We start from the raw sequence: 17,522 nt of genomic DNA on the forward strand, positions 1-17,522 counted from the left end.
TATGTTTTATACTGAGTACCATTGGTTGGATGTGTGTGCATTACAGAAGGTGACCGTATATGTCAGGATCAAAGAAGAACTCGTTTTAAAGGCGTGAAAACTCATAAGGGCCGCAGATGTCTCCAAGATGGGGAAAATGAGGTCAGTGAAAGGTGTGATGAGGTTGAGATGTTGTAGTCTTCACAAGCGGCACATTTCAATCCACTTTAGCACCAGGCTATGACGCATGTTGCACCACCAAAAACTTTGTTGTTCATTTTCCTTATATGTGGTCTATTCTTGACCTAGCAATTTCAAAAGTGCTTTGTATTTTACTTGTGTTTTTGTGTAAGTGCTTCTACTTTATCTCAGTTCAAATAAGAAAAATAATTATTATATATATAATATTTATACTTCATTACTTCCAGCCAGTAACATGTTTTCGGGGATTCTTTGCAGCTGCTCGTGCAGTCACCCACAAAGATTCAATGTTGGTGACTTTCCTCAAAGTGAGACGTGGCCTGAGCTCGTCATTGCACTCGCCCGCCAGACGCCATTAGCACCATTTCGCCTTTCCTAAGGTCTGTCCATATTTCCAGAGGATTAGTCGGGCTCTGCTATTTTCCGTGATGGCTCATGCACATGTGTGCATAATGCAGCATGTGAACATCTGGAGCTGGTTAGCCATATTGGGGAAGTTAGACCCCCCCCCCCCCCCCCTCCCTCACAGTCTGCATTGCGTAGGCTGCACTGCAAAGCCTCAGTGTATGAACCCGTTGATCCGCGTCACTGTGTCACCGTGCTTGAATACAACAATCTTGATAATCAACTGAGGGTTTTGTCAGAGCCTTTACTAAAATGGGAGCCAGGTGAAAGTAACAACAGTAAAGCAAAACCACACAGTATCATACCATTTTTTTATTTTGATGCCATTCAGATTGGCAACCTGCAGCAACATTGCGGAGTGATTAATCTCACCATCATAACACCAAAACAAATCTTTACACTGAGCATTGTAAATGCATGCTTAGCAAAGTTCATACAACAAATAAATGATGACTATACTATGATTAACAGATAATTGGTGCACATTTATAGCCACGATAAATTTGAAATACAAACATATCGAAACACGAGTAGGGAGGGGGCCGATAACCGATATTAGGCTGATACCGACCTCGTTTTAAGGTCAGCAGTAGGTGGAGAAAGAAAGCCATTACATATGAACTGTAAGGGTGCAGCTAGACATAGTGATTGGTGGAATGGAAATTGTTAACTTCTGTGAATCGTATGTGTAACTACCTCACATTAGCCATTTTTTCCTGTCTTTTTTCTTATTTCCTAACAACAACGCAATGCAGCTGTAATTTATACTTTCTTAAAAGCAACCAGGTTTTAGCTTGACACTCAGTATGTTTTGAAGGACTTTACAAGGCTGAAGGTTAACTGTATGTTAAAAAAATGAGGCAGTATGGTAAGGCTTGTGACCATGACCCTAAACAACAATGGACGGATGGAACTTATTTCTGTCAATGATCAGGCACGGTCCCGGATTGCGACCTGTCTTTCTCCACATCTGCAATCGCAGAGTTGAGCATCTGCAATCGCAGAGTTGAACATCAGCGGTCATTCAAGCGCCAAATGTCATGTCCAAGTCCCGGTTGTTTACTGTGACGTGCATAAAAGCAGGCCAGCTGTGACTCGCATCATGCTGCTTCAGCACAATGAGGAACGTGATGAGGATGCTGAAAAACTCAGTGTGGTCCACACACGCAAATTAAAAGCGAATAGGAAACATTGGTAGTTCTCAAACTGTCTGCATTATCATATATAAGAGCCAACGGATCAATTAAAACATACTAAACCAATTTTCCTGCCTACACTAGCTTTGGACCAATTAAAAGTTTTCAAAAAAAAGGAAAAAACCCAAAAAGTACAAATTGTATGAAACAAGTTCTCCCATTGCTCTGGCGGTACGGTTCTATCGTCAAGTGTGAAAACGATGACGTCCTACACGTTTATATCGAGACCGTTCGGAATGGCAAAAAGAATCACCCATTCTGATTTGAAGATTGTGATATCCAATTGCTCAATTGACTCCAAATTTTCCAGAGGTGCAAATGAGTGTGAACAGTTATTCATGCACTATAAATGGCCATCCTTTTTTCTCTCTCTCTCTCGCTCTCTCTTTCTTACAACGAAACTTGTTGAATAGTCCAGAATCACAATCGGTCCATTGTGTAGCCAGCCTCATAGACCGCTTCACAGCCAAAGTCGATTGGGAAGGGCTCCAAAACTCACCCCTGACCCTAAATTAGGACAATCGCTATCAAAGATTGAATTGCTCAGGTGTTGATGACATCATAACTAAAGGGTTTGTTGAATTCTGCATGATGCAGTTGGAGGCATCTTTGTACAAGAGCACGCTCCCATGTGCGAGTCCATCATCTCTCTGCCGGACAGGGAGCGGACACTTAAAGCTCTCCGCAGTAGAACGAATGCTCTCATGTGATTTCAATGTCAGTAATTCAAGCATCCGTTGGGCTAGATGTGTACAAAAGTCAGTGTAGACAAATAGCGGAAGGAAGGCAGGTCCGCGTTGGCCCCTGCACAAGGCAGGTACGCCACGGCCTGCTGGGCTTTGGTCTCCTGCAGACACAATCAAACATGGTCACACGCTTTGAATTCTTGCTGGGGTTCTCACTTTGTCAGCTACAGGCCGGGGCGTGGCGGGGGGCGGGCCGGCGGCGGAGCTCGTCCAGGAGCGGGGCCTTGAGGTAGCGGGGGCAGCGTGCCGGAGGGCGAGAGGGGAGGTGGCGGGGTAGGCGGCAGCTCGGGCGTAGCGGGTATGTGCAGAGAGGTGGGTGGGAGACCCCGTTTGGGAGGTGGGGTGTAGTAGGGAGGGGTGGACGGAGGAGAGGGGCATACGTCGGAGGGCGTCAAAGGCAGGATGGGCAGGGTAGCGCAGAACGGTGGGCTGCCGGGGGTTGGCGGAAGGGTGCCCTGCGGTGCGGGTGGACTCCTGCTGGGAGGGGTGTAGATGGGCGACGGGTTGTAGTGGGGGTAGCGAGAGGAGGGCGACTTCATGCGAATAAAGTTCATGCATCTGCCCTGAAATGACAAAATGGACCACATGTTAGACAGACTTTTACAACGCAACTCAGTGACTTTTAGTGTCGAACCGAAGGGGCTATAAAAGCAGAAACGGGCTGGTTCGTTCCTTTAGAAAAAAAAAAACAAGTGCTTGAGTAAAGGAGTTTATGTTTTTCTACTTGGCTATTGAGCGTGAGTATTTTTGCAACCTGTTTTGATAGCAACTTTCAAATGTTTGATTAGATAGTAAAGGCAGGTCCTGACGTTGTTTTGGAGTGCATCGGTGCAAGAATTTGTGCACGTGTACGGAGCTCAGCTTGGAGCTAGCCCAATGATTCTCATATTGCTGGAAAATACAGTATTGGAGTCCAATCCAAACATGATTGATTGCTTCACTTTTTGCACAAGCTTCTACTAAATGCTCACAAGAAAGCACTCCGCAGGAAAGGCCAATGAGGTCAAGTCCATTCGCATTTTCCATTTGAACTAGGAAATCAGAATCAAGTCTCTTTGTTTTTCCCCAGGTTAGTATTTAGCTGCTATGTAATTTATGCAATATCAGATAATTCATGAAATGATGTCAAAGGTGGAACTTATTATCACTTTTGTTTGTGATGGCCTTTTTAGGTGTGATGTGTGTTTTGAACATATTGTTTTAGTTGTGCCTAATGAGTCTGCTTTTGGTTTGAGATTTTCCTCTTCAAGACAACATATAACTTGTGTGCATTGCATTTAACAATGTGTTGATTGGAAGCAGACATCTGCTTTCACTCAAACCACTGTTTATTTTTGTCTCTTTGATTGTATACAATTTCCTGTCATTTCTTGAATCATCAACCTGGATTCATTTGATTGGTAAAATTGTGTTTCCACTCAATTATGTTGATATTCAATACATTGATAAAATAGTGGATATCCTACAGCACGTCATTAAATTGAATATGTCAACTAAATCAAGATGCCACTTACTGCATATTTTTGTAATCATAATATTACGGAAACACTCAGGCCATAGCAGTCAGCCAACAATGTTAATTTTTTCAGATGATTTTTGTCATCCCTGATCTACTTAATACAATTTATTGAGTAGAAACATCAACGTCTTTTGAGTTCCCCTGTTATAACAACCTGACATTGAGTTTGCCACTGATGGATCTTGTTAGTCAATCATTACGGGGAAGTTATAAAAGGGAGGATCCTAATTGCAACCAGAGCAGCCTGTTTACTGCAAATCCTCACGAAAGCATTTTCTTCAGTGCCCAGAAGAAGGTTTACAATGAGAAAGACTAACGCACGCTCAGGATGTTCACTGTTGTTTTCAAAACCAAACATCCCTGAGCTTGTACGATTCGGTATCCCGCACACATGTCACACAGAAATTATTTGTTCATAAATGATATCAAATGAGATATTAGCATATTAAGTGAGACCTTGGGTCAGAAAGAATTGAAAATATATTTTATATTTTTCTTTGGCTTTTTGATTTTTTATTTTTTTTTGGTGGGTGGGTGTCTGTCAGGGCCTTCCCTCAACAAAATGTTATCGAGCATTTTTTTTTCACCGACCCGTGCAGGAGTGCATAGTGTGGCACATTCACAAACGGGTATTTCATCGTAAGCAAAAAAATAATAATAATCCACTTATGAATAATGAGGATTTCTGAATTTCAAGCGCCCCAAATTCAAGGGCTTGTGTGTGACATATTGGGGGGAAAAATGACAATTAAACCCTAAGCGTAACTTTGCTGGAAAAAAACTTGACATCTAATGTGACTAAACGAATTGGTTAATGTTGAACACCTTGCTTTTATTCCTTGATGACTTCACTCAGTCAATAATCCGAACGGCTGAATGTGTGTAAGCGTGTTAACATACTTAACATGTATTATATGTCCCATGTGTGTGTTACATTACAGCCATGCAATAATATTTGAATCACTCTCATGACGGAGCTGGCCAATATGGTAGCCAGGCAATCCAACACAAAGCACTGCAGCCACGTGCAAAATGTTACGAATGGATCTTCAAATCATCACAGACTCACCGAATTATTTAATAATGATGATAAGTGGACACTTAGCATTGGTTGCGTAACATGGCCACTTCTAAGAATGATCATAGTACATTTTGTTTTGCTCAATGAAATTTGCAGACACTGGTAAGAACATTTCAAGGATGTTGTTTACAAAGTGTTTTCCTGTCTTATTTTTGGAGAGGTTTGGCATTTGGGAATGGTTTGGATGTGTAGCTGCATGCATTTTGGGACATACTCTGTCACAATCACCGTAGGTGTGTACGTATGCATGCAGCCTGTATCTCTATAATGAACAACAACATTTTTAATCCAGAAATCTGGTTCTGCCATTCGGTCTGTTGTCCTTTTGAGTTAAATGAGAAACACTCGAGATGAAGCAATGACTCACATTGTTCCATACTCCCAGTCAGACTTGAGTGTAAACACAGCTGTGTGCCACCTGACACACTTTTGTGAAAACAATCAAGTGGCTGGTAAACGTATAGTTCGTGTGTGTGTGCGCGCGTGTGAGTGTGTGTACGTTATGTAAAGGCCTCTATATAGCACAGCCTGGCTTGTGAAGCTAACACTGCTGCACAACAGTTGGATCTCAAACATGTTTATGCTAAAAATAAACATTTCATTAGAGCTCATCAAGTATTATTTTGGATGTCGTTAAATAGTGAAAACGACACAACTTTATTTGCATTATCTGTTTGAGGAGTTGGTGAATGTGCCAAAATGTTAGTGTGGATTCCAGTAAAAATACTGATGGAGTCTGTTGCTCCATCTGAAGTGAAAGATTTCTGCTGAAGTCATCAGCGGACAAAGCCAAATGTTATTTCTCAATGGACTTTTGGGGGTGGGGTGATAACGTTGAATGTAACTGTTGGCAGTAAACATTCGGTCTTGGCGAGTGGAACATGCAATAATTAATGCAACAATCAAAAAAGATGTAGTTGTCAGCGAGCACAAATACTAGTATGTCTCGCCAAATATTCATTTCTGTTTTTAGTGTTTAACCTTCGTGTTGTGATTCATTTTGACCGCCTACAGGAAAGTGAACCGTTATCGCCTTGAATGCACAGCTGGGCATTGAGAAATAACATTTGGCTTGGTCCACTGATGACTTCAGCAGACATCTTTTCCCTGCATGTATTCGCGCTGCAGCCAGCCAGACGTTAGAGCAAGGTTAACTCCCAATTTGCCATCACTTCACCCATGAGGCTCTCTTTATGCAACGGTTCTCAAATTGGGGTCAGCAGTTCTCTGGGTGGGGTCCACTAAATGATTTGCAGCGCAATCATTTAGCATGTTTACCTTGCTAAAATTAAGGCCTATGTCTTTTTTGACAAATATATCTTTTGCCTGAATCATCCCCTCGGTGAAAGAAAGAATATTCATACTTTTGGTCATATTTTTTGTTTGGTGGTTTGCCGGCCGATTTTTCTTAGGTAAAATGGGTGTCTTGACTCAATCCCATTTGAGTGAACACTGCGGTCTCACAGTGTTCACAGATCTGCCAATTTCTCTACAATTAGCGGTGCAAACTGGCCTCCATGTTGAACAAATTTCATGTGATCGCTCAGACTGATTGCGGTTTCCTGTAATTTTGCGGTAATCTTACCTTATCACCTGGATGAGGTCTCATCACTGACACGCGGTTGTAGGCTTTTCTTAAAAGGGCCCACAATGCATCCAGTTTGCTCTATACAAACAAAGAATGATCTTACTAGCACAGATGTTGGAGTGTGTAACTGTTTTCTCCTCACAAAAATGCGAGTCAGCCAGCAAAAGATATTTATGTCCATTAAACGTGGACGAGAATTTCTGAATCCTTAGCCGTATTTATTTTCGTACCTGGATGGGCGAGTACCACTTGTGTGCTCCAATGGGTTTTTGCATGCCGTTGTTGAGAACACGCGTGGGGCACTGCACAAACTCCTGCTCAGGCATCTTCACTTTGGCATTTTTGGCCTTCTCCAGTTTTGCTCCTTCTTCAGTGGAGCCTTTCTCACCCCAGCGGACCTAACAAAGACCAGTTCATTTAGTTGAAGTTGAGAAAAGTCCTCAGGTGGACTAACTTGATGCACTCTTCTCACCTCCATCCTTTTGATTCCCCCGACTCCCCGTCCTCCGTAGTAGGACGCATCTACAGTGGGCCATTTCTTCTTTGGTGTATCATCGTCTTCATCCTCCTGAGGGTTTTGAAAAACTATGATGAGGGGCTTCCACTTAAACTTAGAGTTGGCTATAGTGTAGAACTGCATTGCATCATATCAAGTATTGAGCATAGTATTTTGATCACCTTTTTTACATACAGGGTCAAAATATAGTAAAAAAAAAAAATACCCTCAGTATGATATTACTACAAACCCTAACCACAATAATAAACACATTGTTAAATGAATACTTCTCTAACACTGTCAATCAAAATAATGCCCAATTATTATTTTCAGGGTAGATTTTTAGAAACAGCTAGTTACGTAGTGTCTCAGTGTTGAGGCCAGTCACCAGGACACAACCTGTAAAATTCTTCTTCTAAAATAACCAGGCATAATTTGGAAGCAGTTCTTTTATGTCCTTCTCCGCTCTAACATCCATCCTTTTTTTCCCTCTGTCTGTCTGTGGTGGTTGACAGATCCAAGGAAATAACACAGAAGCTCAAAAGGAAAATCTCATGACATATACAGTCCATTTGAGTGATAATACATCATCGAGCATGCCAGGCTGTTTGTTTCGGGCCTAAACAGTATAACTCGTGCAAATGCGGTATTAGTGTCTTAATGGTTGGCTATAATTCCCACCAGAATGCTTGGAAGACTCAAGGCTATAAATTAAAATCAGCCGGAAAACTGGGATGGGTCGGAAAATAGTAATAGTCTGAATTTTATTGTTAATGTTGGAGGGCGTGAACTCGCAACACATTCAAGAGATTGTTGGACTTTCGTTCCAAGGCGAGAGGGATTGATAGCACTTGGTCATAGACGTTTAAGATGTCAGAATAAACAAAAAACATGCAGGGAGTCATTAGAATGTGAAAAGGTGCCGCCCCTACCGAACTCTCCTCCGCGATACGTGGCGGTGGCTCATGGATGATCTGAGAAGAAATAAACACTGCATCAGATAAAGTCATGAAAGCATGTCGAAAACTTTGTTGTCTCCGCCCATGGCTGAGGAAATGCTTTGTCCACCTTCCATGACCTAGAAATCTGCCTTCCACATTTTGGGGCAAAAACAAATTTTTAAACTGCTATATTATCTTTTTATTTATTTATTTATTTATGAAACAATATCCTCTCTATGGAATAGATTCATCATTTTCTCCTATTTTCAGATGTGCATTGTTTGAATTTGCTGCAAGGCTGCATATGTTGCTGCACGCACATTGCACGTACAGTTTAGTCTGCCTGGCACCGGCTGCACGCGCCTCTGTGTGGTTTGGTGTCATTTTTCCCCAGCTACAGATGAGCTGTCAAGTTGATTATAAACCAAATAAAGACAGCAAAATTAAATGCATTGCGTGACCCTGACTTTTCTTATTTGTGATTTTCCTCTATCCTTCTCCAAATCCTGGAGCAAGAATGAATCTCCATGGTAACCCGGCATCATTTTCCTAAACAGACACGCATGGGCTTCGAGTGCCATGAACTAGACAAGAACAGGGTGAGTAAAGGGAGCCATAATGTAAAAATGGACAGATTGCTCTGTTTTTTTTTCCAGCTGTGGTAATATTAGACTGCTTTTTTTTTTCCAAGAGAAAAAGACTGAATTTGACTGTGACGAGATAATTTGTTGCAATATTCTGATGCTGGCACAGATGTGCTGTTCCTTGCGTTTTACATTGTGCAGAGCTGCTGACGACTTGATAAATCACCTCACTTTTGCTGATTTATAGTGCTATACCATATTTTGTCATCAGTCTCATCCAAACAAAATATTCCAATTATTCAGTGATTACTGATGAAAAAAGTAGCACGGGCCACACCGGAAAAAAAGTACAATTATGGGATTAAAGGTGTAGAGTTTGGAGAATAACGTTACAGTATTATGAGGAAGTCTAGCTGATGGCGTAATATACGTACCCCCCGAAATAGGTGATTTCTTTCACAAGAACAGAGAAAATATTTTCTCAATTTGATTCCAATGCTTGTTCTGATTATACTGTTGATGTGCCAAAACAGTGACTATTTCATTGTTTCGGCATTTTGAAGCAATTATGTTTGTGATTGCGGAAATAAAGTTTATCTTTTAAAATCAAGCATTTCTCCTTGTAAGTGTATAACTTTATTCTTCTCGCATTCATATTTGCTCTAGTGAGATTTTATTCCTGTTATATTTTTTCTTTTAATATGGTCTTAACACTGCTTTCTAAGAAAAAATTAAAAAAGAAAGAACAATGCTAATTTCGGTTGACCCTATTTAAGTGAAGTTCTACAACGACATTAATAATCCTATCGCTAGATTGATGTCCGTATCAATGAAAGCATTATTATTTTGTATAGGAATAATTTTTGGCACAACTCTTGTTTTAAATCTCATCAGAATGCCTAATGTCCCGTGATCAGTGAGGATATTAGTTGGCTACATACACTGCGGTAGTAATGTGGACTTGAATTTTTAAACAAATAGGAGAAGCAATCTCAACATCCCAAACTGTTACACAACAGCCTTGACCTCTTCTGTTTGTTCCATTCTGAAATATAAGCCCTAAACTGTTGACTGTTGTTTAGGTTAACCAGATGACTTGAGGCAGTGTTGGCTGGACATGAGAACGGCAAACCAAGCTCTATTAGTGCCTTTTAAAAGCAATTCGTCATCAGTGTCACTACTGATCTGTATTAGAGGGTGGACTCACCACAGTGCAGCAGAGGGGCCAGAACCACCACAGGAGAGCCAAGATGAGGAGCAGCATGAGGATGAGCAGAGTGATGGCCAAAATGGTCCCATCAGACTGTGACATATAAACAACACAGCATCACACACAAGGTAAAAATGTACGGTCCAAAGAGTTGCTTTGTTTTTTGCTCCATGTCCTTTCTTTGTCATGAGAGGAAGAAATAAACACTGGAAACCGCTGAATGGTTTGTTACTACAGTTGAGTTGCCTCAAGCTTCAAGGCGAGCTTCTTTGGTGGCATCAATGTTTGCTGTGTTCTAGTCAAGTATAATGGATCTTCCAAGTTAAAGGATGATTTTTTTAATTCTTGTACTCACACAGCTGACAGTCGTAATGGTGACCGAACTGGAGATGAAACTGAGCCCTTCGTTCATACTGACATAAAGATTGGCTGCCCTGGAAATGAAATGAGAAAACAACTCAATTGTCATGCTGGTGACATTGTTGGAAAAACAAAAGGGGCACGACGGTGAACTTACATTCCCTCATCCTGAAGCACAGGAGCCTGGCAGAGAAGATATGTATCCTCCACGATCAAAGGTTTCACCACTGGAGACAAAGATGGAAATGTGTCAGGAAAACATGAGCATTGAGTCAAACATTCCAGTCTTGTCATATAAAAGAATGACTTTGTTGTTTACCAAAAGACATCACAGTCATTGAATGAATGTTGGGCAATAGCAGAAGGGACTCCAGGAACATTTTCGCGGAAAGTAGTGACTTTCACGAGAAGTCACTTCCCAAATTTCGGAGAAGCGCGTTCCCTCAAAATCAAAACAAATACTGAGGGAATGAAGTATCATACAAAACCCTCAATAAAACTGACGGCTTTTGTTTTTGAGGTAAATCTAGGTCTTGTCCGTTTCCAGCTGGCTTTTAGGAAACCAGCTCCAACAAGCACCATGACCAGGGCGCTGTGTTTATTCTGGCAGGGGGAGAGCATACCCCAGAACTGAGGAAATCAACACGAGAGTCACATGGCTGATCCACTCTTGAAACTTTGTGCAGGATGGAAGGATAAGGGAGTAATGTGGCCAGAAACAGCTTAGCCTCAATAGGAACGGAGCCAGATCATATGTGATCTCGCTCCAAGTTCATCCCAACATCCACTGTGCTTTTTCTTCCATTAGAGAAAGATAAATTGGACTCAGAGGCTTCTCAAGAACAACTAAACAAATCCAATGAAACGCACACAGAGTTTAATCCCCGCAAGACTACAAAATTCCATCTAACTCCCTGTTGGAAGAATATTCAGATTGTACCCTTTAAGTTACCATTCATGGGGTCATTAAAAGAAAAGTTCATGTCGTGCAAAAAAGTTAAGCACCATTAGATGTAGGGAAATGTATACTATTGCGTCATTTAGGAGAAGTGTTTGATCTTTCTTCGGAAACTAGACCAACACCACCCGCAGAGCTGTGGTGTGCACAGTAGGAACCGGTTTCCACAACTATTTCATTAAGCCACCAGCAAAGACTGTGGGGAAATTATTTGTTGCCCTTAAGGCACTTTGTTGCAAGTGTGCCACTGGTTGCCATTTTCTTTACAGGCAGTAACAACAGAACAACTTTTAAGCTAATATAAAAAAAGCCAAGGCTATAAAACTTGGCGCCTTTTTTGATCATACAGGAGTCCAGCTTTGCATTGGACTTTTGATTTAAACTTCCCCTACATATTATAATGGACCCAATTATCTATTGAGGGGTGTTTTTAAGTTTTTCTCATATAAAAACACTGTCAGTCTAAACTACAGCCAGAATAATACACATACTGCTCATTCTGATTTTTGAAGATATATTTCACTTACTTTTAGTTAGGGTGTCGTTAATGCGAAAGCTGCATAGGACCTTTTCCACATTGCGTGCATGGAGGAATCCATTTCCTCTTACGACAACCTGGAATGACTCTGATGGAGGAGAAATGAAAACACAAAATGTCATTTCAACAATTTGTGATGCCCCCCAAAAATCTTCAGTGCCAAGTTTACGATTCTCAGCATGAAAGGAAAGCCCGCTTCCTCACCTCCTGCACAGATGCTGGAGGGCTCAGCTGCCAGAATCTCAATGCAAGATCTTTTCAGGATCTGAGGAAATGTAAATGGGGAAAAAAGCATTAACGGGAATAACTTGGCTTTCTCCACAATATTTTTTCCGTGTCAGTGTTTTCAGTTGTTATAATCTCTTTTATTTGTTTGTTGACGTGATGGTGCTACTTCAACATTTCTAAACCGTTCCTGACGTCATTGAGAACATGGCTTGCTCCTTGAAATTCAAATTAGATGATAATGCGCTGCAGATGACGAGCCTAACCTATCAAAAAGCAGCCCTTGTTGTCACGAAAAACTGTTTTATTTTATTTTTATTTCCTGACAACGGTTAAATCACAAGAGATCCAGAAAGCTCTTTGATCCAGTTCGGCCAAACATGAGCCTCGCTGATCAAAAACAGCAAAGTGACAGTCACAGTGAGTATTCGTTGGAATTTTGTGCCACGCACAGTTTCAGGGATACAAGCCCTTAAGGAAGGCTTATAGTCCTTAAGTCTGGTATGCACTTATGAGTTTAAAGTATGAAGTCATTGGGTGCAGGTATTATATGTCAAGGTGATTTCCTGTGGGCCGACAATCCATGGACACTCATTTCCATACACGTGTTGTTTGTGTGGACAAAAGTGACATACTCACAGAATCAATGACTCCCTGCAAAGCTTCAAATCCATCGGTGACAGGGAATACGTGGTCCTTACTGTCAGCAATCTTCGCCAGCTGAAGGTGAGCAATGACAAACACAAGGGAGACATTAAGTGTAAATTCACTTCTTAGTCATTGTCCAGATTCCGATATTTTTAAACTTGACCCACATTTCTTATCAAACCAAATGACAGCAATGTATAAAGGAACTACAGCACTGTTTTGACGTCACTGTGAATTTTATATTGAACTCAAAACAGGATTCAATTGGGAACATTTTACTCATTCGATATTTTATGTAACCTAATTAATCAGCCGATGAATCGGTTTTGGGATTTTTTTCTTCTAACGAATATTACAATTTGCATCAGCCTAAAAAAAAATCCATATCAATCGGGACCTACAAATTTCAATCTGACATTGCTATTGGAAGAGACAGCAAGGCAGTGCGCTACTTTTTGCCCCTGCAATTTCTTTTTCATATATAAATTCACCATGATAAGATTCTTAAAATTTACACATAATCAAAGGTTATTTATTGCCATTGTCAAGCACACTAGTTGGCAGCTTGACCTTTAAAGTATTGGCTGGAGAAAAAAAAAAGCTGTAACCTGTTTATTCATGTGAGAATTGATGGGTTTGCTTCAACTGCATTTGCAGTAAAAGTAGCTTCACTCTATGACAAATGTGAGCTTTTTTTCATGTTTGAGAAATATGTGCAAAAAGCCACCTGAGTCTCATTGAAGTCCTTCACCCCAACGCAGTAAACTGTGGCCCCCAGACTCCGTGAGCGATTGGCCTGTCAGGTTGGCAAAGATTGAGAACACAAATGAGACGACATTCCTTGTAGCAGATGGATTCTGTTACACCTCAGCATTTTACAACATTTTACAAAACAAAGTTACACAGCTTTGAATTTTGTCATGCAACTAAATGTTTTTACAAGACATGCAACAACCAAGACCATGTTGGATATCATCATTTTCATTAACTAGTATTATTTCCCTGGCTGGCCACATGTGTTTGAACAAACATTACACAACAAAGTCCAACACATCTCACCTGCTCTGAACTCTTACGTAGCAGAATGAATAAATAACAGAATAATCAAAGCGGTCATGTGACACAGTTTAAAGTGGTTAGTGGTGGCCAAATTGACACTCGATTGCAATTATTGTGAAAGTCTCTGACCTCTCTCTCGGCATAGAAGAAGAGATCCTCATGTAGCTCTCCATCTGTCAGAGCTATGATAACACTGGCGGTCCGATAACCTGCGGGTGTAAACCATTTGATCAGATCCTTTAAGTATAAATATGTGATCTATGCTTAGCTAGACACTTTTGTAAATGTAACCTAATTTATAAGCATGCAGTTGCAAGTACGTAGTCTTTTAAAGCTTCAGAGACCCTCTGACTCTTAAGTATTTAGCTCGAGGATGGTTTTTTGGAAGACTTTGGCATGACAACAAACCCACATAGGAGAGTAAAATCTTGATCATACGAACCTTCTGTGTTTCCATGATATATCTGCTCACTGGCCTGTGGAACAAACACACAGACGATAAGCTGGCAATCAACCACATTCTACAGGAAGGTAATATCGGTTCAATTTATTGAGTCATGTGTTTAGTGTTCACGTTAGGTGAAGAGTGAAGACAGAGTGGTGCTGGAGCTCACCCTCAGGATGCCCTCGTGCATGAAGGTGTCTCCACCTGGATGAACTCCCTGGAGCTCCTCCAGACCTTTGCGGATGCGTTCTCTAAGGTAACATACACAAAACAACCACAGCTCATACATTTATACTATTATCATGTGCTTTAAATAAAGATTTCCAGCTTTATTTTTCAAATTAGGTAAATTGTGTAGAATTTTTTCATGAAGTGGTTCAGATAATGGATGTGTTGCTAAAAAGACAAGAGTCGTGAGATGCACTATTACGCTGTGTGCTGCGTAGAAGATAAAATCATGTCACGTTGCTGTAAACATGCGCACCACCAAACTACAGCAAAGTCTAAATGGCTGTTATTGATTGTATACAATATGTAGTATAGTATGCAAAATAATGCTCCAGATTAGAACAAACAAAAAAATAATCCCATAATAAATCATATGTACTCACCTGTCCTCTGTCAGGCGCATTAAAATCGTCCCTTCAGTGGAGAACACGATAAATGACATTCTTAATTGTGGACTAAAGCAAAACAGAAATAAACACTGTGAGATCAGGAAATAAATCTTGAAGGCTTTTGCCCAAAACGTCGATGAGTTTACCTTATAAATTTATGAGCTAAGTGCTCAACAAAATGGTAGATTTCAGTCCAGTGGTCCATCACACTCCCAGATCTATCAAAGAGAAATGCCACATGGTTAATTTCCTACACATAGAGCAATCTAAAAGAACAGAGAGCTGCCTTTTAATTGAGGGTTGTTCATTAAAACCATATGACTTGCACAGAAGCAAATCAGCAACAGTTTGGAGCTTTAAGATGCCTTCCCCTGAGGGAATGCACACTGCTCAAGTTACTGCTAACATCCTTAGAACGCATCCGCAATTATTTAGGTCTGTTGTTACAATCTGAGAAATGCATTCACCAGTGGAGTGTTGATGCTAATCAATTTTGCTCTCTTTGTTTACCTCCTTATAGTGAATGCGCTCCAAGTTGAGCTATTGGTATTATTTTTTTGGGCCATAAATCAACTGCCAGAAAATCCTCTATTTCCTGTGCAATTACAAACTAAACACAACAGCATCACATAGCGGAAGGAAGCCGTTCATCGTTCAGTTACTAACAAATATTTGACCATAATATGATGACCAAATGACACTGAATTATAAAACAAAAAAAACGATGTGCATGTATCTCTGAATCACATGTCCTCATTTAAACTTTGCTTATATAACCTCAGATTCCACCCTCTTTCTCCTTCTTACCAAACCTATTTTTCATTGTTACCATGACATGAGTTCTAATGCGAAAACGCCAAGACAACAGGCTGAAACTTTCAAACATCTGGAGCCAATAACAGATAGGCTGTGAAGATACCGAGCGATGATAAAGCTAATTCCGGAGCAGGAGGGTGGGGGCAGGCGAAGGGCATGGTTGCTGCAAGTTCAATGGGTCCACACTAAGATACAATGTAAAAACAATAAAGTGCAAATGGATGCATCCCTTTAAAACCTGGAATGGCGTCTAGATGTCCATAGACTTTGACACATGCACGATTCCCACTTCAGAAAAACAAACATTTAACAATGCATCCGCATGTCTGGAGCTGATGACACGCACTCAAGTCCCACGTCCCAACTTCCACATGATCAACAAATCCCTCTATGACAATGTATTGAATACAATTATCATTCTAAAGGTAGAATCTTTTATACTAGTTTTGTAGTGAATCTCACTAGATTGTGCAAGTGTACCTAATGAACTACCCTGTGAGTTTGGTGCACGCAGTTTAGGTTTAAATATCCTTCCACGTGGACCGTTATGTCGATGAAAACAAACACAGCATTGTTAGAGCACTGATGTTGAACATATGTGTTCCATGCTGAAATAGTTTTTGGTGCCTGTGACACCACTATCATTCTAAACTTACTGCTGACATGGCAGTACACCTCATCACAAAGTGTATTGCTTTATTTATTTAAAAATATTACTAGTCGTGATTAAAAATGCCAATTCATTACTTATATGCTTCAGATTCAATGGGTCTTCATACATATGCTTGTATCTTACTTTTACTAGAATTATTTCATGCACTGCATCTAAATTGTTGTTTTTTCTTGTTGTACGACAGAGTTGAACTCACTTGTCCAAGACAAAATAGAGGTCAAAGCCTCCGTAGCACGAGGACGACCCTGCCAGCCTTCTCTCGTGGTCGGATCCAGCATGAACAAGAGGAACAACCAGAGTGGCAGCAAACAAAGCTGGAAGCCAGGATCTTCTACTCCAACATGAAGGCATTATTCCATCTGAAAACCCCACACAGGTAAAGGGGAAAATCTGAGCACCTTTGTCAGGATGTCAAGTGCCAAGACAGTTCCTCTTTGTAGATCCCTCGGTCAGTCCTTCACAGTGATCTGCAGCATCCCCCCCCCCAAAAAAAACAATCATCCAAAGCAGAAGTGTAACTTAAGGGGCAACGTGGAGAAGAAGGAGAAGTGAGCGTTTTGAGTTAGAGTGGACTCTTTCATCAGTGGGTCCAATAAATATGATGCAAAGGACTTCTCAATTTCGCAACCTCCCACTTGAGCTTTTTGCTCATCAAATGACCTTGCAAAGCAGGGATCTTTTAAACTCTTACTATTTACATTTTTTTCCTCCCCCACTGCCTTAAGGTGATGGAAGCAGGACAATGGGAACTCCATCACCAATTAGTATATTCTGCCCCCTAGAGGCGAAGGTATAGAGTGCCGTGAACCCATACTGACTATGGTCTGTAATTTTAGTTGTATGTACGTTGCATTGTTATCATATGACTAGTGGTAGCAGCAAGCATTCATATTTGCTGTAGATCTTTCCCCATTCTTCCTTGCACCTTTATTTCATCTGATTAGAAAAGAAAACATACTTTGCCAACTCCTGTCGTCTAGTATTTGCATTACAGTTTGTTTTTAAACTTGGACAGATAATATGATTCAGTCCACGTTGCAATTTGTTACTTTATGAAAGATAAACAAAAACACAAATGAGACTTGAGTGAGATAAAAACATACATAAACATAATTCTCATAATTCAAATAACACAGACAGATAATTTGATTCAGTCAACGTTGAAATCTATTTTATTAAAGATAAACAAAAACACAAATGAGACTCGAGTGAAATAAAAACATACATATATACATAC

The 17,522-nt window shown here is 40.6% G+C and overlaps 1 protein-coding gene and 1 long non-coding RNA gene across 2 annotated transcripts; one reads left to right on the plus strand and one right to left on the minus strand.

The window, feature by feature from the left end:
• The first annotated feature begins 39 nt into the window (after positions 1-39).
• LOC133153755 (uncharacterized) lies at positions 40-1,774 on the plus strand. The gene is made up of 2 exons (XR_009714380.1): positions 40-141; positions 439-1,774. It is a non-coding gene; the product is annotated as an uncharacterized LOC133153755 (long non-coding RNA).
• Positions 883-16,974, minus strand: LOC133153753 (anthrax toxin receptor 1-like). The gene is made up of 18 exons (XM_061277835.1): positions 16,482-16,974; positions 14,943-15,014; positions 14,791-14,862; positions 14,349-14,430; positions 14,177-14,210; positions 13,864-13,943; positions 13,403-13,471; positions 12,667-12,747; positions 12,007-12,067; positions 11,792-11,890; positions 10,464-10,533; positions 10,302-10,380; positions 9,944-10,039; positions 8,144-8,185; positions 7,188-7,283; positions 6,946-7,113; positions 6,713-6,793; positions 883-3,090 (listed from the first exon to the last, which is right to left on the minus strand). The coding sequence occupies exons 1-18, from the start codon at positions 16,634-16,636 to the stop codon at positions 2,692-2,694; spliced, it is 1,836 nt and encodes a 611-aa protein (XP_061133819.1). The 5' UTR covers positions 16,637-16,974; the 3' UTR covers positions 883-2,691.
• Between the last annotated feature and the right edge of the window lie 548 nt (positions 16,975-17,522).

This window comes from Syngnathus typhle, linkage group LG5 (genome assembly GCF_033458585.1).
Source record: "Syngnathus typhle isolate RoL2023-S1 ecotype Sweden linkage group LG5, RoL_Styp_1.0, whole genome shotgun sequence".
Taxonomy (NCBI): domain Eukaryota; kingdom Metazoa; phylum Chordata; class Actinopteri; order Syngnathiformes; family Syngnathidae; genus Syngnathus; species Syngnathus typhle.